At 52.0% G+C, this 19,719-nt stretch overlaps 1 protein-coding gene across 1 annotated transcript in view; it reads left to right on the forward strand.

The window, feature by feature from the left end:
• LOC111160522 (piggyBac transposable element derived 5) overlaps window positions 1–19,719 on the forward strand; it is a 96,907-nt gene that overhangs the window by 53,038 nt on the left and 24,150 nt on the right. The window contains exons 2-3 of the mRNA XM_022523678.1: window positions 9,944–10,371; window positions 19,540–19,674. Of these exons, the coding sequence (XP_022379386.1) occupies window positions 9,944–10,371; window positions 19,540–19,674 (563 nt within the window). The remainder of the gene's footprint in view (window positions 1–9,943; window positions 10,372–19,539; window positions 19,675–19,719) is intronic.

Genomic DNA, 19,719 nt, shown 5'->3' on the forward strand with positions numbered 1-19,719 from the left:
GACACTGCTCCAGGCGGTAAAGACACAGCAGGGAACCCGACAGACAAAACTCCCCTTCCATGTGGACCTCACACACACCCCTTCCGGTTACTTCTCCCTAGGGATTCGCCGTGAATGATCAAGTCCCTGCTGACTTCCTCCAGAATCACGCGGGACTTCTGTTTGTACTCCAGCAGCCGGACCCATCGGCGGTGTGTGCTCGGGCGGCCCCGTGGTCCCCAGCCCCACTCCTTTTTTGGGGGCGCGGGTGGCGATGTGCCTCAGCTCAGAGTTCTTTCTAAGAATTTATTTCAGCCAAGAAAACAATTCCCAAGTCCATATATACTTAAATAGTCAGTTTTTAGCTTCTGTCGTCTCTCCCTAAGCCTTTCTCTGCTCCTTCGGATGCTTCTGTGCCTTCCCTCACATCCGTTCTGAGGGTCAGAACTTCATCACACCTGCGGAAAATCGGAATAACCACAAGCCTAGAAAGACTCAGTCATCTGGGAGTCTTCATGCCCACACGTGTGGGATGCACGTGGTGGTGGGAAAGGGAATGTCAGCTCCTTCATTCACCAGCTCCTATTACCTTGAGCAGGTCCTTCCTGAGCTCTTGCTTCCACAGCTGCAAAGTGGGTGTCCCAGGACCTCTTGGGTTGGCTCCTGTGATAATTAAATGTGGTCAGGGAATTGCTCGTTGTAGTGCTTGATGCCAGGAAAACCTTCTGTCAGGCACACCAGAGTTTTCTCTGATGTCAGGTACATATTTGGAACACACCTCTTAAAGCCCAGGCAACTGCCCATCCTTTTCATTGTTCACACTCTCCCTGTGTGCCTGCGACATGGTCCCTCTCTCTGTTGCCTTTCTTGCAGGAAGGACTAGGGTGGTCCTCGCGAACATGTGCCATGCCACGTGGAACTGGCCAGAGCTGGCAACAAGGTGGGGTCGGGCTCAGTCTGTGGGCTCAGCTAAGGCCCAGCGCATGGGAGGAGGTAGGTTCGGGGAAGGAAGCTGAGGAAGCAGGAGCACTCCAGATAGAACCCGGACGTGAGCCTGGTTTAGTTTGGGATGAAGAGCCGCAGTGGGCGTACTTGGGGCAGCAAGATGGGAGCAAGAAAAAGCTGTGAAGTTGTGGAGGAAATGAGCAAATTATCTGTGCGGCCCCTCCCTGCTGGTCACTGTGCACGAAATGGGGCCTTTGAGGTGGGGTGGCCCAGGAGCCCCTCAGCGCCATGTCCCTTCCCCATCATCTTCTTCCCAGGTGGGAAACACGCTCCTGCTGCCCTTTCTGTATCCAAGCAGAGGCTTTAAAAATACAGCTTCCTGTGAAAAAGAGACGCAGTGTCTGAATGAAATATAAACTGTGGTTGCTATGGCTGCTGTTCTGTCATAGCCATCTGGTACGTCCGCTCTGAGAAGTGGGACTGAAACCGGGGGTATGGGACTGGCGGCCGCTGATATGCATGTGATTCGCTCCCGTCACTGGGCGCGCATGGAGAAGCAGAGGCTGAGCGAGGCGCCTCCCACTCCATCCGTGTCTGGGCTGTGAATGTCATGGTATGTTAGTGTCGCTTTACCAACATGGACACCGTGGCTCAACGAGTGCTATAGACTGAATGATTGTGCCCCCCACCCGAATGCCTGTGCTCAAACCTAATTCCCAAGGTGATGGTATTAGGAAGTGGGCCTTCGGGGGGCGCTTAGGTCATGAGGGTAGGGGGTTTCATGACGGGATAAGTGTCTCAGAAAAGAGAGCCCCAAGGTCTCCCTGGACCCTGCCCTGCATGGAGACACAGCGAGAAGACAGCCCTCTGTGAACCAGGGAGTGGCCTTTACCAGACGCCAAGTCTGTCAACACCCTGATCTTGGACTTCCTCTCCAGAACTGTGGGTAATGGATTTCTCTTGTTCCGGCCACCCAGCCTGTGCTGGTCTGTCATGGCGGTCCCCACGCATGACAATTAAGAGATTAAGTCTCTCAGCTCATGAGTTCAGGAGCTGGAGCCCAGTCTGGGTCCTTGACTTTCCTGGACAGGAACTATTTCAACATCGTGTGACAGGAGACGTTCGTACAGTTCTCTTACATTCCTCAGGGTACTTCCATCATTGTCTTTACTGTTTCATCAGTTGTGAAAGGGAGATGAAGCAGGTTATCAACCCAAAATGGAAACCCAGAGAAACTTCAATTTCCCAGTGTTTCAGTGAGACAGTGGATGAACCAGGAACAGAACCAGCTCCCGCCAGTCCCTCTCACCCCCTGACCCCAACTGCAGGTGACTCTACCTGTCATCCTTACAGACACCTCTCTCGACCGTGTTTCAGCTCAGCTCTAAGGAGAAGTGAGATCTGTGGTTATGGGGATGGCAGGTGGTGTGGGGTGGGGTAGTGTCCTAGTGCCTAATGTGGGTCCTAGGTGGAGGGGCTGAGCCTGGACCAGCCATTCTCAGTGGCCACATGGACCGAAGAAGGCTCTACAGCACACTTAGCCATGGAGGGCTTACAAACTCATGGATGGCCATGGAATAGACTTGTCACCTGGCCTTTAGGGTCCTGCCACCAAGGGAGTCTGAGTCACAGTGAGGCTCTGTACCTGCTAGCCTTCATTCACCCCTTTGACGTCAGAGCTGCTGCTCTATAGGCGTGTGTGTGCTGGACACTCTGTTAACACCCTTCCTGCCTCGTTACTTTGCATTGAAACTGATCCGGTGCGGCGGGCGGGGGGGGGGGCGGGTAAACGTCCCTTGTTCTGTCTGTCCAAGCAGGTGGGAGCAGATCTCTGTTCATTAACAGAGTCCTGGCCTGGAATGTAGTGTACCAGCCACAGCTCTGGATAGAGAGGACACGGAAGGTCCTCGGGCCCAGGCGGGTGGCGCTGAGTTGACCCTTTCTGTTTCAACTGCTGCCCGTGAGCTCATTGCATGTGGGGGTGGTCAGGGTCACCTCTGCCCAGCAGAGCACCCCTCCCCCCTGAAGATGCTTCACAGGGTCAGCTGCAGGAATCAAGTACTTGCCTTGGCCGTCGCACTTGAACAGAATTGTATGTTTCGTGTAAGTTGACTATTTCTTGTATGTGTACAGGTGCCCTGGGTGGAGAGTGGTTTTGAAGGTGAGCTGTCTTGGGCAGTTTTCACGTGGCCACCTCAGGTGCACGGCACCACTTCTCTGTCAAGCAGCTCTTTGTCACGTGACATCTGGTCACGGCGGTAGATTTCATGTCTGCATCAGCCAGCACACAAGCCCCCTTCTGGAAGAGCCGCACACCCCCTGTTCTGGGGCCCGTGTTTCCTACGATCAGTTCAGCTCGGGCGTCCGATTCAGGAACTGTTTCTTTGTGCTGCCGCTGTGCTTGGCAGCCGCAGTGCTTGTTCCTTGAGGAAGACCACAGGCAGAGCGTCCTCTTCCGTGTCCTGACGGGGGCCCCACAAGCAGGAGCACAGGTGGTGCTGCCCCTGGGCTTCTCCGGCCGAGTATCTGCGTGTTTTCTAAGGGTTCTGGAGAATGGTTTGGAGCTTGCCGTGTGCTCCGTGGAAAGGCACCATGGAGAGGACGGACCATGATCTGAGCCTGCGTCGGTAGCTGGGTAAGCATTGCGGGTTAGAGCACAACAGGACAGGACACTGGACGCCGCTCACAGCTGCCCGGGGACACAGGTGTGGGCGACCCCATCGGGCCACACAGATGAGGTGCCGAGCCTTAGGGTGGCCAGGAGCAGGACCGGGACCCATGCCCGAGGCTCCCGCCCGGGAGTGTGCAGACTTCCTTGACCTGGCTGCAAATCGAACTTGTTACTGCTCTCTGAGCTGCGGGCCACGAGGCTAAACCAGGAATGAAGGCTTGGGCTTCCAGAGGGGCGTGCGGCTGGCTCCTGCAGCTAAGACCGTGGAGGGCCCGCACAGACCGTCAGACAGACCTCTCCTCCGGCACGTCCATCAGCCGCTGGGGCGTCGGGGCAGGAAGACATGGAGAGAACTGAGGATCCTTGTAGCAGAAGATAAAACCCAGCTGCGGCCAGCACTGAGGACAAAGACTTGACCACGCTCTACGTTACCTTTTTATACAATGTAACATCTCAATTTTTTTTTTTTAACCTCTACACTGAGAGGAATATTTTTGTGATAATGGGGGATGTTCTTTTATATTTTTATAACCGCTTGATTTTGCCTGGAGATAATGATTTCATTTTTTTAATCCCTTAATTCTGAATATTAAGCGATCCTTCTCTATGCCACAAGACTGCAGACAATTGATGCCCCAAATGCCAGTCTATGCAAAACGCCGTTCTCCTCTGAAAGTGAATGATTTTGTCTCCAGAGGGTTGGACTTCAGAAAGCCACACTTTCCTTCCAGAGAGTGTGAAGGTGGGGATCCGGGCCCCATGCAGCTGTGGTCATGCAGTGGGCACAGGGAAGGCTGCTCCCACAGGACCCTTGCTCACTCCCAGTGGGACTCGTGGTGGACTGGCCAGGATGGGCCGTGGCCTGTGTCTGAGGTTTTATTCCCTCTGCGGTTCTTCTTACTCCCATTTGATGGGTCAGGAAACCAAGGTGCAGAGAGGGTGTGTGGCCTGCCCAAGGTCACATAACCAGCAGCTGTAGACAGAGGGGGAGGATCAGAAAGAGTTCCAAAGTGGTTTCCACCAGTTCAGAGAGGCAGGAAGTTGAACAAAACAATACCCAGAGCCTGCCCACCTGAGCTGGGGACCCGGAAGTCATCGGTGACACTACCCCTCCCACGTCCTGCCCACTGATCAGCTGTTCTCACTTCCCAGGTGGTCTCTCTCCCCAGGACTTACCACACTGCCCCTTCCTGGCTCCCCAGACCTTCCATGTGTCCGCAGGGAGGTGTGGGCAGGTGGGGCAGGTGCTGTCTGGGCTCCCTGCCCAGCCAGCCGAGGTGAGCCCAGCTGCAAAGTATTGTACCCCTTCCAGCCTCGCCCACCCCGGCCTTGCCAGCTTCCTCTTCCACACAGATGTTTCTAGCTGCTCTTTTTACTGGGCATTAACATGGGCTGCTGTCCCAGAAACCAGATCCTTCCCGTTGGGGTCAGCAAAGATGCCCTTCCTTCCCACTCACCCTCCCCGCTTACCCGCTTCACCACCTAAGGAAGCTGGAGCTCCAGGAGGGCTTGTGTCTGGCAGATGGGTCTGCGTGGACATGGGCTCTGGGGTGGAAGGGGCTCGCCAGGGCTGGGCCTGCCCCTGACAGGGCCTGCGCACCTTCTTGCCTGGCCTTGGAGAGCGGCCTGGGAGGCAGGGCTTCATGTGCTTTAAGTCACAGGAGAGTTTTAATGAAGCAGTGGAGTGTTGTGATCTGGTTTACATTCCTTAAAAATTTTTTCTCGTTGCTAGGAATCATTTGGGGGAGGCTGTTTTTGTCTTCTAGGCCAGAGGTGGTGGCCCCTGGGCCAGAGCGCCGCCGTGGGCGGTTGATGACACACTGTAGAGGTGGGGGTGGCCGGATGTGCCCACTGGCTGGATGTGGGGGTGGGGGTGTGGGGGGAGGAATCCACGGTGGTTCAGGTTTCTGCCTGAAGTAACCAGAGGGAGCTGACGGGGAGGAGAAGAAAGGGAGAGGACGAGGGATCTGGAGTTTCAGTTCGGACTCGTGTGGTTTAAGATACCAGCCTCGCTCATGTCCTGGTGCAAATGGAAAGGATACACCGGTAAGGGTCGCTGGCTGGTGGAGGCCCTGGCCCCAGGGTTCAGGTCACCTGTAGGACCCTGGGTCACTTGTAGTCCATTCCCCCCCGCCCAGCACACGTACAGGGAAGTGGAGCACGGTGCGGAGCACAGAGGTGCAGGACCAGAAGAGGGAGCCGCTGTGGTCACCCTTCAGTGAGGTCCCTGCCCAAGCTCACTGGCTTCAGGAACAGGCCAGGCCCTCCCCACGTACCGCATGCAGCAGGGGTTCGTCCTAAAGCATGAGCATGGCCTGCGGCGCTCACAGCCCTGCGTGCTCTGTGGGGGTCGCCCCAGCCCTGTGCCCCTCCGTGTCCACAGCCATCTCTGCGGCCCTTCTGGGGAGCTTCGGAGACCTCACCTCCCCAGCGTCTGGACTTAGGTCCCTCTTATGGGCACCCCCATCCCCCTGCCTGACATCACTGGGTCACTGTCTGCTGCCTGCTCCTGTCATTATACTGAGAATGCCCGGGGAGAAAACACCGTGTCTTACTCCTTTCTGTCCCCAGGATCAGTATGACCCTGAGGTGTTCACTGGGTAAGCAGTTCTGACGGCTGCCCTTGCCTTACAGTCCCCTCTCTGAACAAGACACCTGTTCTTGTAATCACCCCTGGAAAGAGGGGTTGGCTCCTAGCTTGGGGTGGTGGGAGGAGTCTCTTTGGGGGATCTGAGCATTAGTGAACCATTCTTCCTTCCTTTAAAAAAAAAAAAAAAAGATTTTTTTTTTTTTTTTAAAAAGAGAGAGCATGGGGGGGGGGGTGGAGGGGAAGGGCAGAGGGAAAGAGAAAATATCCAGCAGCCTGCCCTCTGAGCACGGCGCCCGACACAGAGCTCGATCCCACCACTCAGAGATCATGACTTTAGGGGAAACCCAAGAGTTGGAAGCGCAACGGACTGCACACCCGGGCAGCCCATCACTGAGCCATTCTTGACGCTACCCTGGCTCTGTGGGCCTGCTGTGGCATCCCGGGATTGAGGGAGCACGTGATCCCTGGTAGGCCGAGGGAACCAGACGGGCAATGGTGATGGGGCCTTGAGGGCTGACATGATGGGGTGGGGAGGGGAGCGGAGAGGGGGAGACGAGGGAGACGATGATATGAGCTTGTGATGGGGCAGTGCGGCATCGGCACCATCGACCTGCAGAGCCCTGTACCCCAGCCCAAACACTAAGGGCTCACACATACACCTGCTCTTCCTCCTCTGGGCCCTCCCTTACCAGCCTGCCCCCATCCGCATGCCCAGTCCCATGTTGCCTTCGCATTTTTGGTAATGCAGTTTCTCCCTTTTCCTTCAGAGTTCCTTCTGGCTGTGCGCTGTAACCCATCATCCTCCACAGGGAAAGCTGTGCCCAGCAGAGGTGGAGGGAGCTGGTGGGCTTCGCAGACCACACACCTGGCTGAAGTCGTGTGTGTGTGTGTGTGTGTGTGTGTGTGTGTGTACACGCTGTGCACAGATCAGCCACATGCCTCCTTGACCGCTCGCGAGAGCGGAAGGGACACTTTGAGATAATTACCCCAGGCAGCAGGTGCTCTTGGACTGTCTGGGCCAGGTGGGATGAAGGTCACGTTCACTGTAAGGCGCTTAGAAGTGAGTGACCTGGGGCTGTGTCCCAATACTTCAGAGCTTCTAGTTCCTCACCTGCAGAAGGGGATGGTGATCCACCAGGACGAGGACGTTGTGAGGCTCACCTGGGTAGAATCTGGAAAAGCTCCTATAAATGAATCAAACATAAGAGCAGCTTAGCTTGGCTGGGGATGTTGCCCACCCCCAGGGCCATATTATTCAATGGTCATATTAACAAAGGTAGTGATATGGATTGAATCTGAATGGCATTTCCTCCTTTCCCCCCTCCCTCCTTTCTTCCTGGTGACTGGCCTGTGCCAACACTTCTCAAATAGGAAGTGGGGGGGGGCAGAGCGGAGGGGGACAGTAGAGGACTCGGAAATCCAAACCAAACAGATAAGAGGGTGCCGGCTACTTCCCAGTTGCTTCCTGAAGCCATTGGCCGGGGCAGAGTTTGCTGTGAGAACTCACTTGGAAATTGCCTGGGAGGCAAAATTCCTTTAAAGCTAACTTTTGGAAGAGAAGATTTCATTCTGCTTACTCAGCATGATGGAGCAATTAAAATGCTGGTTTTCCTCCTCTTTGAGAGCTACCCCTGAATAATTTATGGCTTCACCCACTGGAGGCTGTAAGTCTTCGCTGAAACACAATGATTTCCACTAAGAGTGGGTGTGGGGAAGCGGGCTGTTCCTGCTACCTGGGGCCCCACTGGCTGCCGGCCTCAGTGTCACTGCAGCTTGTGGCCAAGGGCAGTTAGACGGCCTGATGCCCTTCCCAAAAAATGGCTGGTGACCAACCGTAAATATGGTGGCCGCTTGGCTGTCTGGGCCTCCGTTTCTTCTTCTTCTTCTTCTTCTATAAAATGAGGGCAGTTAGAGCATTTGAAAGCCCTCAGCCCAAGTCACAGGATTTCTGTGGCTGATGCCTCAGGAAAGATTTCCAGGTTTCCACAACAGCCTTGCGAAAAGCAGGCATTCCATTTTCCACGTGGGGCACTTGGAGATATTTATTTAAGACTGTGCACTTAGCTACAAGTAAATTCAGGGTTTCGGCTCCCGAATCTGTCTAACCTAAAGCCTGGACTACCTTGTCATTGTCTTATTTTGCTGGGAAAAACTTGATTTTCCGAGACTGCCTACACCACTAGTGGAGAAAGGGGGAGATGGTAAAAATTCTGAAGAGCGTGCATAACTTTTATTAGAAATTGCAAAGCCCATCTCCTGCAGGGTTATCTGGCTGGCTTAGTCGGTGGAGTATGGATCTCTGTCTCCCAGGTCATGAGTTCGAGCCCCAAGTTGGACATAGAGATTATGTAAAAAAGATTAAAAAAAAAAAAAAAGGAAAAAGCTTGTCTCTTACAAATCCCTCCACACTGTTAGCCTGGCTTAAGTCACTATATGGAATTGAAAGCCATCTCTCTCTCTTTTTAAATTAACATATAATGTATTATTTTCCCCAGGGGTACAGGTCTGTGAATCAATCAGTCTTACACAATTCACAGCACTCACCATAGCGCCTACCCTCCCCAGTGTCCATCACCCCACCCCCCAACACCCTCTAGCAACCCTCAGTTTGCTTCCTGAGATTGAGTCTCTTATGGTTTGTCTTCCTCCCCAGTCCCATCTTGTTTCATTTGTCCCTCCCTTCCCCCTAGGACAACCCCCCCCCGCCTCTTAAATTCCTCATATCAGAGAGATCATATGATCATTCTCTTTCTCTGATTGACTTATTTCACTCAGCATAATACCCTCTAGTTCCATCCATGTCATTGCAAATGGCAAGATTTCATTTCTTTTGATGGCTGCACAATATTCCAGTGTGTGTGTGTGTGTGTGTGTGTGTGTGTATACACACCACATCTTCTTTATCCATTCATCTGTGGATGGACATCTAGGTTCTTTCCATAGTTTGGCTATTGTGGACATTGCTGCTAAAAACATTCAGGTGCACGTGCCCCTTCGGATCACTACATTTGTATCTTTAGGGTAAATAACCCAGTAGTGTGATTGCTGGGTCATAGGGTAGCTCTACTTTCAACTTTTTGAGGAACCTCCATACTGTTGTCCAGAGTGAAAGCCTATCTCTTGAGGGTGCATGTGTGTATTTCCAACGGCTGTCCCTGCATTAGCCAAGAGCTGTGAGGTTTTTGTACCATTGGTGAAATTATCCAAAAGATCCCCTTCAGATTGAGCAATACATTTCTTTTTTTTTTTTTTAAAGATTTTATTTATTTATTAGAGAGAGAGAGAGAGAGAGCGAGCATGAGCACAGGCAGACAGAGTGGTAGGCAGAGGCAGAGGGAGAAGCAAGCTCCCCGCTGAGCAAGGAGCCCGATGTGGGACTCGATCCCAGGACGCTGGGATCATGACCTGAGCCAAAGGCAGCCGCCTAACCAACTGAGCCACCCAGGCGTCCCTGAGCAATACATTTCAAGTTGCCAGGTGTGCAGTTGTAGGGCAGAGCGAGGGCAGTCTCGTCTCCGGGCATTTCAGGCCCGGAGGGGTGCCGGCATCCGTAGTGAAGTCACCTCCCCCGGGCTGGAGCGCGGTGACCTTCCCTTGGTGTCCTACCGCCCGTCGCGTGTCCCTTTCCGGGCGGAGCGGTGTCCGTGCTGGCCGGGCGAGAACGCGGGGTGCGGGATGTGCGGTGCGGGGAGTGCGGGGTCCCCGGCGCGCAGGGGACGGTGCGCCCCCGCCCCCAACCCCCGCCACCTCTGTTTCAGGTCCCACCCGAAAGATGCCGCCCGGCGCCAGCGCCATGGACTTCTTCCAGCTCTTCGTCCCGGACAACGTGCTCAAGAACATGGTGGTGCAGACGAACATGTATGCCAAGAAGTTCCAAGAGCGCTTCGGCAGCGACGGCGCCTGGGCCGAGGTGACGCTGACGGAGATGAAGGCGTTCCTGGGCTACATGATCTCCACCAGCATCTCCCACTGCGAGTCGGTCCTGAGCATCTGGAGCGGTGGCTTCTACAGCAACCGGAGCCTCGCCCTGGTCATGAGCCAGGCCCGCTTCGAGAAGATTCTCAAGTACTTCCACGTGGTGGCCTTCCGCTCCAGCCAGACCACGCACGGCCTCTACAAGGTCCAGCCCTTCCTCGACTCCCTGCAGAACAGCTTCGACTCTGCCTTCAGGCCTTCCCAAACCCAGGTGAGCGCCCCCACCCCGGGCCTCCCCGGTGGCAGCCCGTTGTCACCCGGAGGGTGCCCCTGCCCTTCTCTGTCCCCCCGCCCCCAGCCCAGACTCAGCGCTCCCAGCCCCAGCAAGGTCAGAAAGCAGGGGTTCTGCTCGGACTCGGTTTCCCTCCTCCTCGCCCACACCCTCCCTCCCCGGAGTGGTGCTATCTTTCCAGGTCACATGTTTGACAGGCCGATGTGCCTGTTCTTCCATGAAGGAGAACCTGTGATGGTAACTAGCCCGTGTTCTCTGAGCGTGTACCCCGCTGCTGCTGGTGGAAGGGGTGAGGCCAGGGAGGCGGCACGGGGAGGGAGGCTGGAATCTCAGCCACTTGTCAGGTACCCGGGAGTCATTCGGGTGCGGGGGTCCAGTAGAGCCCCACACCTAGCCGTTATGGCCCCCTTCCCAGCTTCCCTCCCTGTTTCTAGAAGGTGCTGTTTGTTCTCAGCTCCCGAGCCCCTGCCTGCTGGTGCTGATGTGTGGCCGGTACCCCGGGCTGCAGGGAGATTCGAGGTTCAGAACCGACCTCAAAACTGGAGAGCCGGTCTAGCAACTGAGGAGGTGGCTTGTTTCGGGGATGCCTCTAACCAAAGCTTGAGGGAGGTTTTGGCCCATGGGAGTCTGATTTCCCTGACCCGTTCGATGCAGAAACAAAAACTGACATCATTTTTATTTGTACACTTAAAGGGCTCTCGGTCTACCCACTCTTTCTTGTGCTTTTCCTTTAAGGGCCTTCTTCCTAAAGCTCAAATCCGTTTTGACTCTGTATCATGCCTTTTTTTCCTGTGCAGCTGAAAAAACACAGGGTTTTTGTGGGGGAAGATATCGTCCTATTTCAGGTCTGTGGGAGCCTGTAACCAGTTTCTGGAAGTGTTCCGCCTGCTGTTCTGCAAATGCGCTGGGCTCATTATGATTTCCAGGTGTTTGCCATGCTCTTTCTGACTCCCAGAAGCTTCTCCCTCTTCTCTCCGCCTCAGCAGATGTACCCAGTCTCTGGGGTCCAGTGCAAGGCCTGCACTCCCATGCTGGCTCCGCTTTCCTGAATTCCCCCACTCTTTATAGGGCAGCTGAGTCCCACTCTTCCTTGTCTCCCGTTGTGGCTCTTACCTTCCAAACAGGAGGTGGACTCCTTTCGGGACACAAGCCCTGCCTTATACAGGCCCCACAGGACCAAGCACAGGGCTCAGCACGTTTTTTGGTTTGTTTCACTGAATATTTGCGTGGTTGGAAATGAACCAGACCAGAGCCCTACTGGCTGGACGCAAATGGAAAAGAGCAGTATTCTGACCATCCTCGGGGCCAAACATTTGAACAGCTACTGGCAGAGGCTGTGGGCTCGCTCCAGCTGAGTATCTCTTAAGAACCCAACAACCAGCTGCTTGGATGACTGATACTTAACAGTGTAAAGACAAGAGTGCTGAGGATTCTTCTAGCTCCTCGACTAGGCCAGGCTTATCCAGAGTTACGCTCCTGTTTGGGGTGTGCTGCTGTGAGCTGGCCCCGTGCTGTCTGCCTTCGGAAACTGCGGTGTCAGATACCCGAGCCCCATCCCCAGGACGATCCCTGTGCATGTGTGTGTCCGGAGCCTGGGGTAGCTTGTGGGCACACGGCAGTGCCTGCTGGCAAAATCCGAGATTGCGAGCCCGTCCCTTCCCAGCCCAGGCATGGGTGCCCTGAGGGGGTGCAGCCCATCCCCGAGCCATGGGTGACTGCAGCTCCCCTGGGCAGCTCTGCCCTCCTCCCTCGCATGGCTCAGATGCGCAGCAAGGACCGCCAAGACCCTTTCGCTTCATTCTTACCCCACCCCCCTCCGACCCCGTCGTCTTTTCTTTTTTTTTATTATTATTTTTTAATTTCTTTTCATCGTAACGGTATTCATTGTTTTTGCATCACACCCAGTGCTCCATGCAATCCGTGCCCTCTCTAATACCCACCACCTGGCTCCCCCAACCTCCCACCCCCCGCCCCTTCAAAACCCTCAGGTTGTTTTTCAGAGTCCATAGTCTCTCATGGTTCACCTCCCCTTCCAATTTCCCTCAGCTCCCTTCTCCTCTCCATCTCCCCATGTCCTCCATGTTATTTGTTATACTCCACAAATAAGTGAAACCCTATGATCATTGACTCTCTCTGCTTGACTTATTTCACTCAGCATCATCTCTTCCAGTCCCGTCCATGTTGCTCCAAAAGTTGGGTATTCATCCTTTCTGATGGAGGCATCGTACTGCAGAGTGTATATGGACCACATCTTCCTTATCCATTCGTCCGTTGAAGGGCATCTTGGATCTTTCCACAGTCTGGCGACCGTGGCCATTGCTGCTATAAACATTGGGGTACAGATGGCCCTTCTTTTCACTACATCTGTATCTTTGGGGTAAATACCCAGTAGTGCAATTGCAGGGTCATAGGGAAGCTCTATTTTTAATTTCTTTTAATCTTTTTAATCTCCACACTGTTTTCCAAAGTGGCTGTACCAACTTGCATTCCCACCAACAGTGTAAGACGGTTCCCCTTTCTCCACATCCTCTCCAACACACGTTGTTTCCTGTCTTGCTAATTTTGGCCATTCTAACAGGTGTAAGGTGGTATCTCAATGCGGTTTTAATTTGAATCTCCCTGATGGCTAGTGATGATGAACATTTTTTCATGTGTCTGATAGCCATTTGTATGTCTTCATTGGAGAAGTGTCTGTTCATATCTTCTGCCCATTTTTTGATATGATTGTCTGTTTTGTGTGTGTTGAGTTTGAGGAGTTCTTTATAGATCCTGGATATCAACCTTTTGTCCGTACTGTCATTTGCAAATATCTTCTCCCATTCCGTGGGTTGCCTCTTTGTTTTGTTGACTGTTTCCTTTGCTGTGCAGAAGCTTTTGATCTTGATGAAGTCCCAAAAGTTCATTTTCGCTTTTGTTTCCTTTGCCTTTGGAGACATATCTTGAAAGAAGTTGCTGTGGCTGATATTGAAGAGGTTACTGCCTATGTTCTCCTCTAGGATTCTGATGGATTCCTGTCTCACGTTGAGGTCTTTTATCCATTTTGAGTTTATCTTTGTGTATGGTGTAAGAGAATGGTCGAGTTTCAGTCTTCTACATCTAGCTGTCCAGTTTTCCCAGCACCATTTATTGAAGAGACTGTCTTTTTTCCACTGTATATTTTTTCCTATTTTGTCGAAGATTATTTGCCCATAGAGTTGAGGGTCCATATCTGGGCTCTCTACTCTGTTCCACTGGTCTATGTGTCTGTTTTTATGCCAGTACCATGCTGTCTTGGTGATCACAGTTTTGTACTAAAGCTTGAAATCAGGTAACATGATGCTGCCAGTTTTATTTTATTTAATTAATTAATTAATTAATTAATTTATTTTTTAAAGATTTTATTTATTTATTTGACAGAGAGAGAGATCACAAGTAGGTGGAGAGTCCGACAGAGAGAGAGAGAGAAGCAGGCTCCCTGCTGAGCAAAGAGCCCGATGGGGGGCTCGATCCCAGGACACTGAGATCATGACCTGAGCCGAAGGCAGCGGCTTAATCCACTGAGCCCCAGGCGCCCCCCGCCAGTTTTATTTTTGTTTTTCAACATTTCCTTAGCAATTTGGGGTCTCTTCTGATTCCATACAAATTTTAGGATTATTTGCTCCAGCTCTTTGAAAAATACTGGTGGAATTTTGATTGGAATGGCATTGAAAGTATAGATTGCTCTAGGCAGTATAGACATTTTAACAATGTTTATTCTTCCGATCCAAGAGCATGGAATGGTCTTCCATCTTTTTGTGTCTTCTTCAATTTCTTTCATGAGTGTTCTGTAGTTCCTCGAATACAGATCCTTTACCTCTTTGGTTAGGTTTATTCCCAGGTATCTTATGGTTCTTGGTGCTATAGTAAATGGAATCGATTCTCTAATTTCCCTTTCTGTATTTTCATTGTTAGTGTATAAGAAAGCCACTGATTTCTGTACATTGGCTTTGTATCCTGCCACTTTACTGAATTGCTGTATGAGTTCTAGTAGTTTGGGGGTGGAGTCTTTTGGTTTTTCCATATAAAGAATCATGTCATCTGTGAAGAGAGAGAGTTTGACTTCTTCATTGCCAATTTGGATACCTTTTATTTCTCTTTGGTGTCTGGTTGCTGTTGCTAGGACTTCTAATACTATGTTGAACAAGAGTGGTGAGAGTGGGCATCCTTGTCGTGTTCCTGATCTCAACGGGAAGGCTGCGAGCTTTTCCCCATTGAGGATGATATTTGCTGTGGGTCTTTCGTAGATAGATTTTATGAAGTTCAGGAATGTTCCCTCTATCCCTATACTTTGAAGCATTTTAATCAGGAACGGATGCTGGATTTTGTCAAATGCTTTTTCTGCATCAATTGAGAGGACCATGTGGTTCTTCTCTCTTCTCTTATTGATTTGTTCTATCACATTGATTGATTTGCGAATGTTGAACCATCCTTGTAACCCAGGGATGAATCCCACTTGGTCATGGTGGATAATCTTTTTAATGTGCTGTTGGATCCTGTTTGCTAGGATCTTATTGAGAATCTTAGCATCCATATTCATCAGTGATATTTGTCTGAAATTCTCCTTTTTGGTAGGGTCTTTGCCTGGTTTGGGGATCAGGGTAATGCAGGCTTCATAAAAAGAGTCTGGAAGTTTTCCTTCTGCTTCAATGTTTTGAAACAGCTTCAGGAGAATAGGTGTTATTTCTTTTTTGAAAGTTTGGTAGAATTCCCTAGGGAATCCGTCAGGTCCTGGGCTCTTGTTTTTTGGGAGGTTTTTGATCACTGCTTCAATCTCATTACTAGATATCGGTCTATTCGGGTTGTCAATTTTTTCCTGGTTCAATTTTGGGAGTTTATAGTTTTCCAGGAATGCATCCATTTCATCTAGGTTGCATAGCTTATTGGCATATAACTGTTGATAATAACTTCTGATGATTGTTTCTACTTCCTTGGTGTTAGTTGTGATCTCTCCCTTTTCATTCATAATTTTATTAATTTGGGCTTTCTCTCTTTTCTTTTGTATTAGTGTGGCCAATGGTTTATCAGTCTTATTGATTCTTTCAAAAAACCAGCTTCTAGTTTCATTGATACGTTCTACTGTATCTCTGGTTTCTACCTCATTGATCTCTGCTCTAATCTCTGCTCTAATCTTGATTATTTCCCTTCTTATGTGTGGAGTTGGTTTGATATGTTGTTGATTCTCCAGTTCTTTAAGATGTAGAGACAGCTGGTGTATTCTGACTTTTTCAGTTTTTTTGAGGGAGGCTTGGATGGCTATGTATTTCCCCCTTAGGACTGCCTTTGCTGTATCCCATAGGTTTTGAACCGAAGTGTCTTCATTCTCATTGGTTTCCATGAATTGTTTAAGTTCTTCTTTGATCTCCTGGTTGATCCAAGCATTCTTAAGCAAGGTGCCGACCCCGTCTTCTTGCATCTGGTTGATGAGGCTGAGAGAAGGTCCTGAGAAAGTCTCAGTTTGGAGAGGGGCTCCCTGGTCATGTTGGGGATTTTTTTTTCCACTTTCCTTTCTTTTTTAAAAATGGACTTTGTATTTGATTTTTATTTTTACCTCTGTATTTGTGAAGTTGTTTTCTTTTTGCTACCATTTTGTAACCAGTGCCTTGTGTGGGTCAGGATCCCTGCAGGAAGCAGTCCTGTGTTCTAGACGAAGAGCTGAGGAGGATTGGATGCGGGGACTGTGGAGAGTCACATGGCCAGGGCCGGGGGACATGACTTGGGGTGGTAGTGACAGTGGGAACCCGAGGTCAACTGTGGGCCTGGGAGAGAGGGGGCATGCGAAGGAACATAGGGGTGACAGCGTGGGCAGATAGGAGACCTCATCCATGCCTTGTTCCCACCTCCAAGTTGGCCAAACAAGTCCAGCACTGGGCCAGGGACCTGGATGGTGTGGGTTAGAAGAGGTTGGCCTCCGGACCACAGTGCGGGGTGGGAAGGATGGGACACACATCCTGAGGGTAAGCAGAAGACCCAGGACTCTCCACCCCACAGACAGGAGCACAAGGCAGCGGGAAACTCAAAGAACCCTTGGACCAGTTTTTCTGTTGGCAGATCATCAGACGGAATTCTCCTCTCCTTCTCCATCTGCTTCCTGGCTGTGGGCCCCGCTGAGCCAGCCTTGGATCCACAGGCAGGAGCAGGGTCAAACCAGAGGATACATGCTCATGAACGGCAGTATCTGACTGACTTTGAACATGATTAGGCCGGGGGTTCCTACAAGTCCTCGGACGCCTTCCTTTGCAGATAAACAGCTTGGCCCTGTGTGTACCTGAAAGCACTAGCCTTCCTGTGTGGAACAGACCGTAGCCTCCCGTGAGTTCACCCAGGGGCAGGGGCGCTTTCCCTCGGCCCCCAGCATCAGCCCCCCCAGCACTTACTCTCTTCTTGAAGATGCTTCTGTGTCGTAGAAAAGGTCCCTGTTCTGATATTGATGGGAGAAGCTGGAAGTTCCAAAGGTTTCCCAGTGTTGCACCTTTTCTCCTCTGCAGAAAGCCCCTGTTTAGACTCTGGAACGTTCGTTCAGGTAGAAGGGGATCGAAGAGTGTGTTTGGTTGAGGGTGGCCGTGCGCCACGCCGGAGCCTCAGGGCCCCTGGGAAGGGTCTTCACTCCGCCTGCTGAGAGCCGCGGGCACAGTTCTCCGTCACGTGTGGGTGGATCTGCTCCAGGCTCCCGGGCGTCCGTCCACATCCTGCTGCCTCACACACACTCCGTCCTCGAAACACACGGCACGCTTGCCTTGCACACCACACACACCTGACCCTTCCATCTCTGGAGCCCATCTCCTCCGGGCTCCTCCATGACCCTCCGAGATGTGCTTAGAACTTCCACAGGCCCTTCAGAAGCCCGATGGTTCTCGGAGTCTAACAGTACCCCACGCGCCACGTGTCCTGTGTGTGTGCGCGCGTGCGTGCCCACACACACGTTTATGCACAAATCGGGGGGAGACGAGGCATTTCCTCAGAACTGGACAGGGTCCTTAGAAGACTCTTTTCGGGAGGGGATTATGCAAGTAGGTAAGCGGCTGCTTTGTCTTTCCTGTACCGTAATCACTCCACACGCAAAATGAGCTTGTCAGACAGAGTCGGGGCACTCAGGGTGCACAGCCGGGGGACAGTGCTGCTGCCCGGCCGGCACCCTGGAGGAGAGGGAAGAGGCGTTCTGGCAGGCCCGGCTTTCGTGCAGCGAGCTTCGGTGGGGCGTGTGATGGGACACAGTGTGTGGCTGCTTCTGCATAAGTGCACACGGACTCGAGCTCCATTGGTTTCCTGAAGATGAGGGAGCGACACCAGTTCTATGCGCTGTGGCCTCAAGGAGGGGGCGAGTAGGACCTGCTTCTTGAGCTGCGGTCATTGAGCCGGAGCAGGCGGGCGGCCGCAGGGCTTCTCTCTGCCCTTTCCCCACCATCCCCCGCCCGCTCCCTGTCCCAACAGCCTGTGGGACTTGTCCCTTTTGCTACAGTGTTTCCAAACGGGGCTTTGAATGTTTTATGGGCCCACGGAGTCAGCAAGGCGTGGGGGCCTGGGGAGGCACTGTGGCCCAGAAGCTCCGCCAGCCCTCCCCTTCCTGAGCACACGATGGGGTGGCCAGGTTAATTGCCCGCGTGCTTTCAACAACAGAACAGCTTGGGGGCCAGACTGAACCCCACAGGTCTGTTGTTGTTCTTTGAGTGGAATTCAGGGGAGCATTAATGGAGGTGTGGGAGGTACTGTCCACGTCACAGCCGGTGAGTGTTGTCCTCCAGTCGGCTCTTGTCGGAGCGCGTTCTGACCTTACCCAGGAGCTCGCTGGATGTGCAGAAGCTTGGGCCCTGCCCCAGAGTGACTCAATCAGAATCTGCCCTTTAGGGAGACTGCAGGTGACTGGTTTGTTCCTTAAAATTCCAGGAGCCCCGGCGGAGAGCTGGGGCTGGTCCACGTCATCTATCAGCGGCCACCTGGTCTCTGCTGCGTCTTGTGTGATTTGCTTTCCTAGTCCAGGAGAGCCGTTGACAACACGGCAGATCCCAATAAAACTTTATTTGCAAGAGGCAGTGAACCAGACTGTATCACAGTTTGCTGGCCCCGATCTAGGGCATCGGCTTGAGGTCTGGGAATCCTGTCATTTCTCCTTCGCTTCATTTCAGTGAAATTCAGACACACTCGCCAATGAGTATTAGGCTTGAAATAGGATCGGGGTGGGGAGAAGTGTAGTGGATTCCTAAATGTACCCAAAAGTCTCCCCAGAAACACTTCAGCTTGAAGAAGCCAAACTTGGACCACCCCAAGGAGCCATTTCTTTTTACTTTATGGTCTTGTCATTGACAACATCTTCCAACCATGTTATAAAGAAATTGGAAAAGGCGGAGTAGGTTTAAAAATTGCCTTGGGAATCCCGCGTCCGGAAGGACACGACAGTGTGGAGGAGAGCCAGAGGCTGGGTTGTGGCGACGAGGCCACAAGACACCGGCTTCATTTCAGGACAGGCTCGAAGGAGAGATCGCTGAGCCCTGGGGGAGCAAGGGGGTTGTGGGCCAGCGCAAGAGTGGTCTGGAATGCCTGAAGAAATAGTGTATATTTTCCTTTGTTCTTCACAGGGACAGAAGTCAGATCAGTAGGCTTAGATTAAATTCAGGTAAATCTGAATCTGTGAGGGAAAGGACTTTTTAGCAGTGCGAGGTGTCCGTCAGGAGGGTCCTTCCTGAAAACAGTTGGGCAAGCCCAGCTCGGAGTCAGGTCCCCTGGCAATCCCGCTACCAAGAAAGAGCTTGCACTGGGGACCTAATAATGATAATTATTATTATAATTGTCACATTAAATATATGAATATATAAGTATACACGTTAAATATGTATCATTTTATAAATATGTAAAATAAAAATAGAATTACTTTTTAAATTTCCATTCACTAAATACCTGCTGTATGTCGAGGCCCATGCGAGGTCCCATGCATGTGGTTTCTTACTCTGTGCTCCCCAAAACACTGGCGTAGATGTTACCCTCTTACAGATGAGGAGACTCAGGATCGGAGAGGTACAGTGACGCAGGTCACACAGCCGGTCAAAGGCAGGGACTCGATTTGAGCACCGATCAGATGACCCCACCCCAAGCTCATGTTGCCTTCCGTGAGCATCTCTGCTGTTTTGTTCCTGGCAGGTGCTACATGAACCCCTGATTGACGAGGACCCTGTGTTCATTGCCACGTGCACGGAGCGGGAACTCCGAAAGAGGAAAAAGCGGAAATTCAGCCTCTGGGTCAGGCAGTGCTCTTCCACTGGCTTCATTATCCAGGTGAGCCCGGGGACGGCCCTGGGAGGCCCAGGGATGAGCTTGCTC

Source organism: Enhydra lutris, unplaced genomic scaffold (assembly GCF_002288905.1).
Source record: "Enhydra lutris kenyoni isolate GAN:26980312 unplaced genomic scaffold, ASM228890v2 scaffoldscaffold76, whole genome shotgun sequence".
In the NCBI taxonomy this organism is placed as follows: Eukaryota; Metazoa; Chordata; class Mammalia; order Carnivora; family Mustelidae; genus Enhydra; species Enhydra lutris.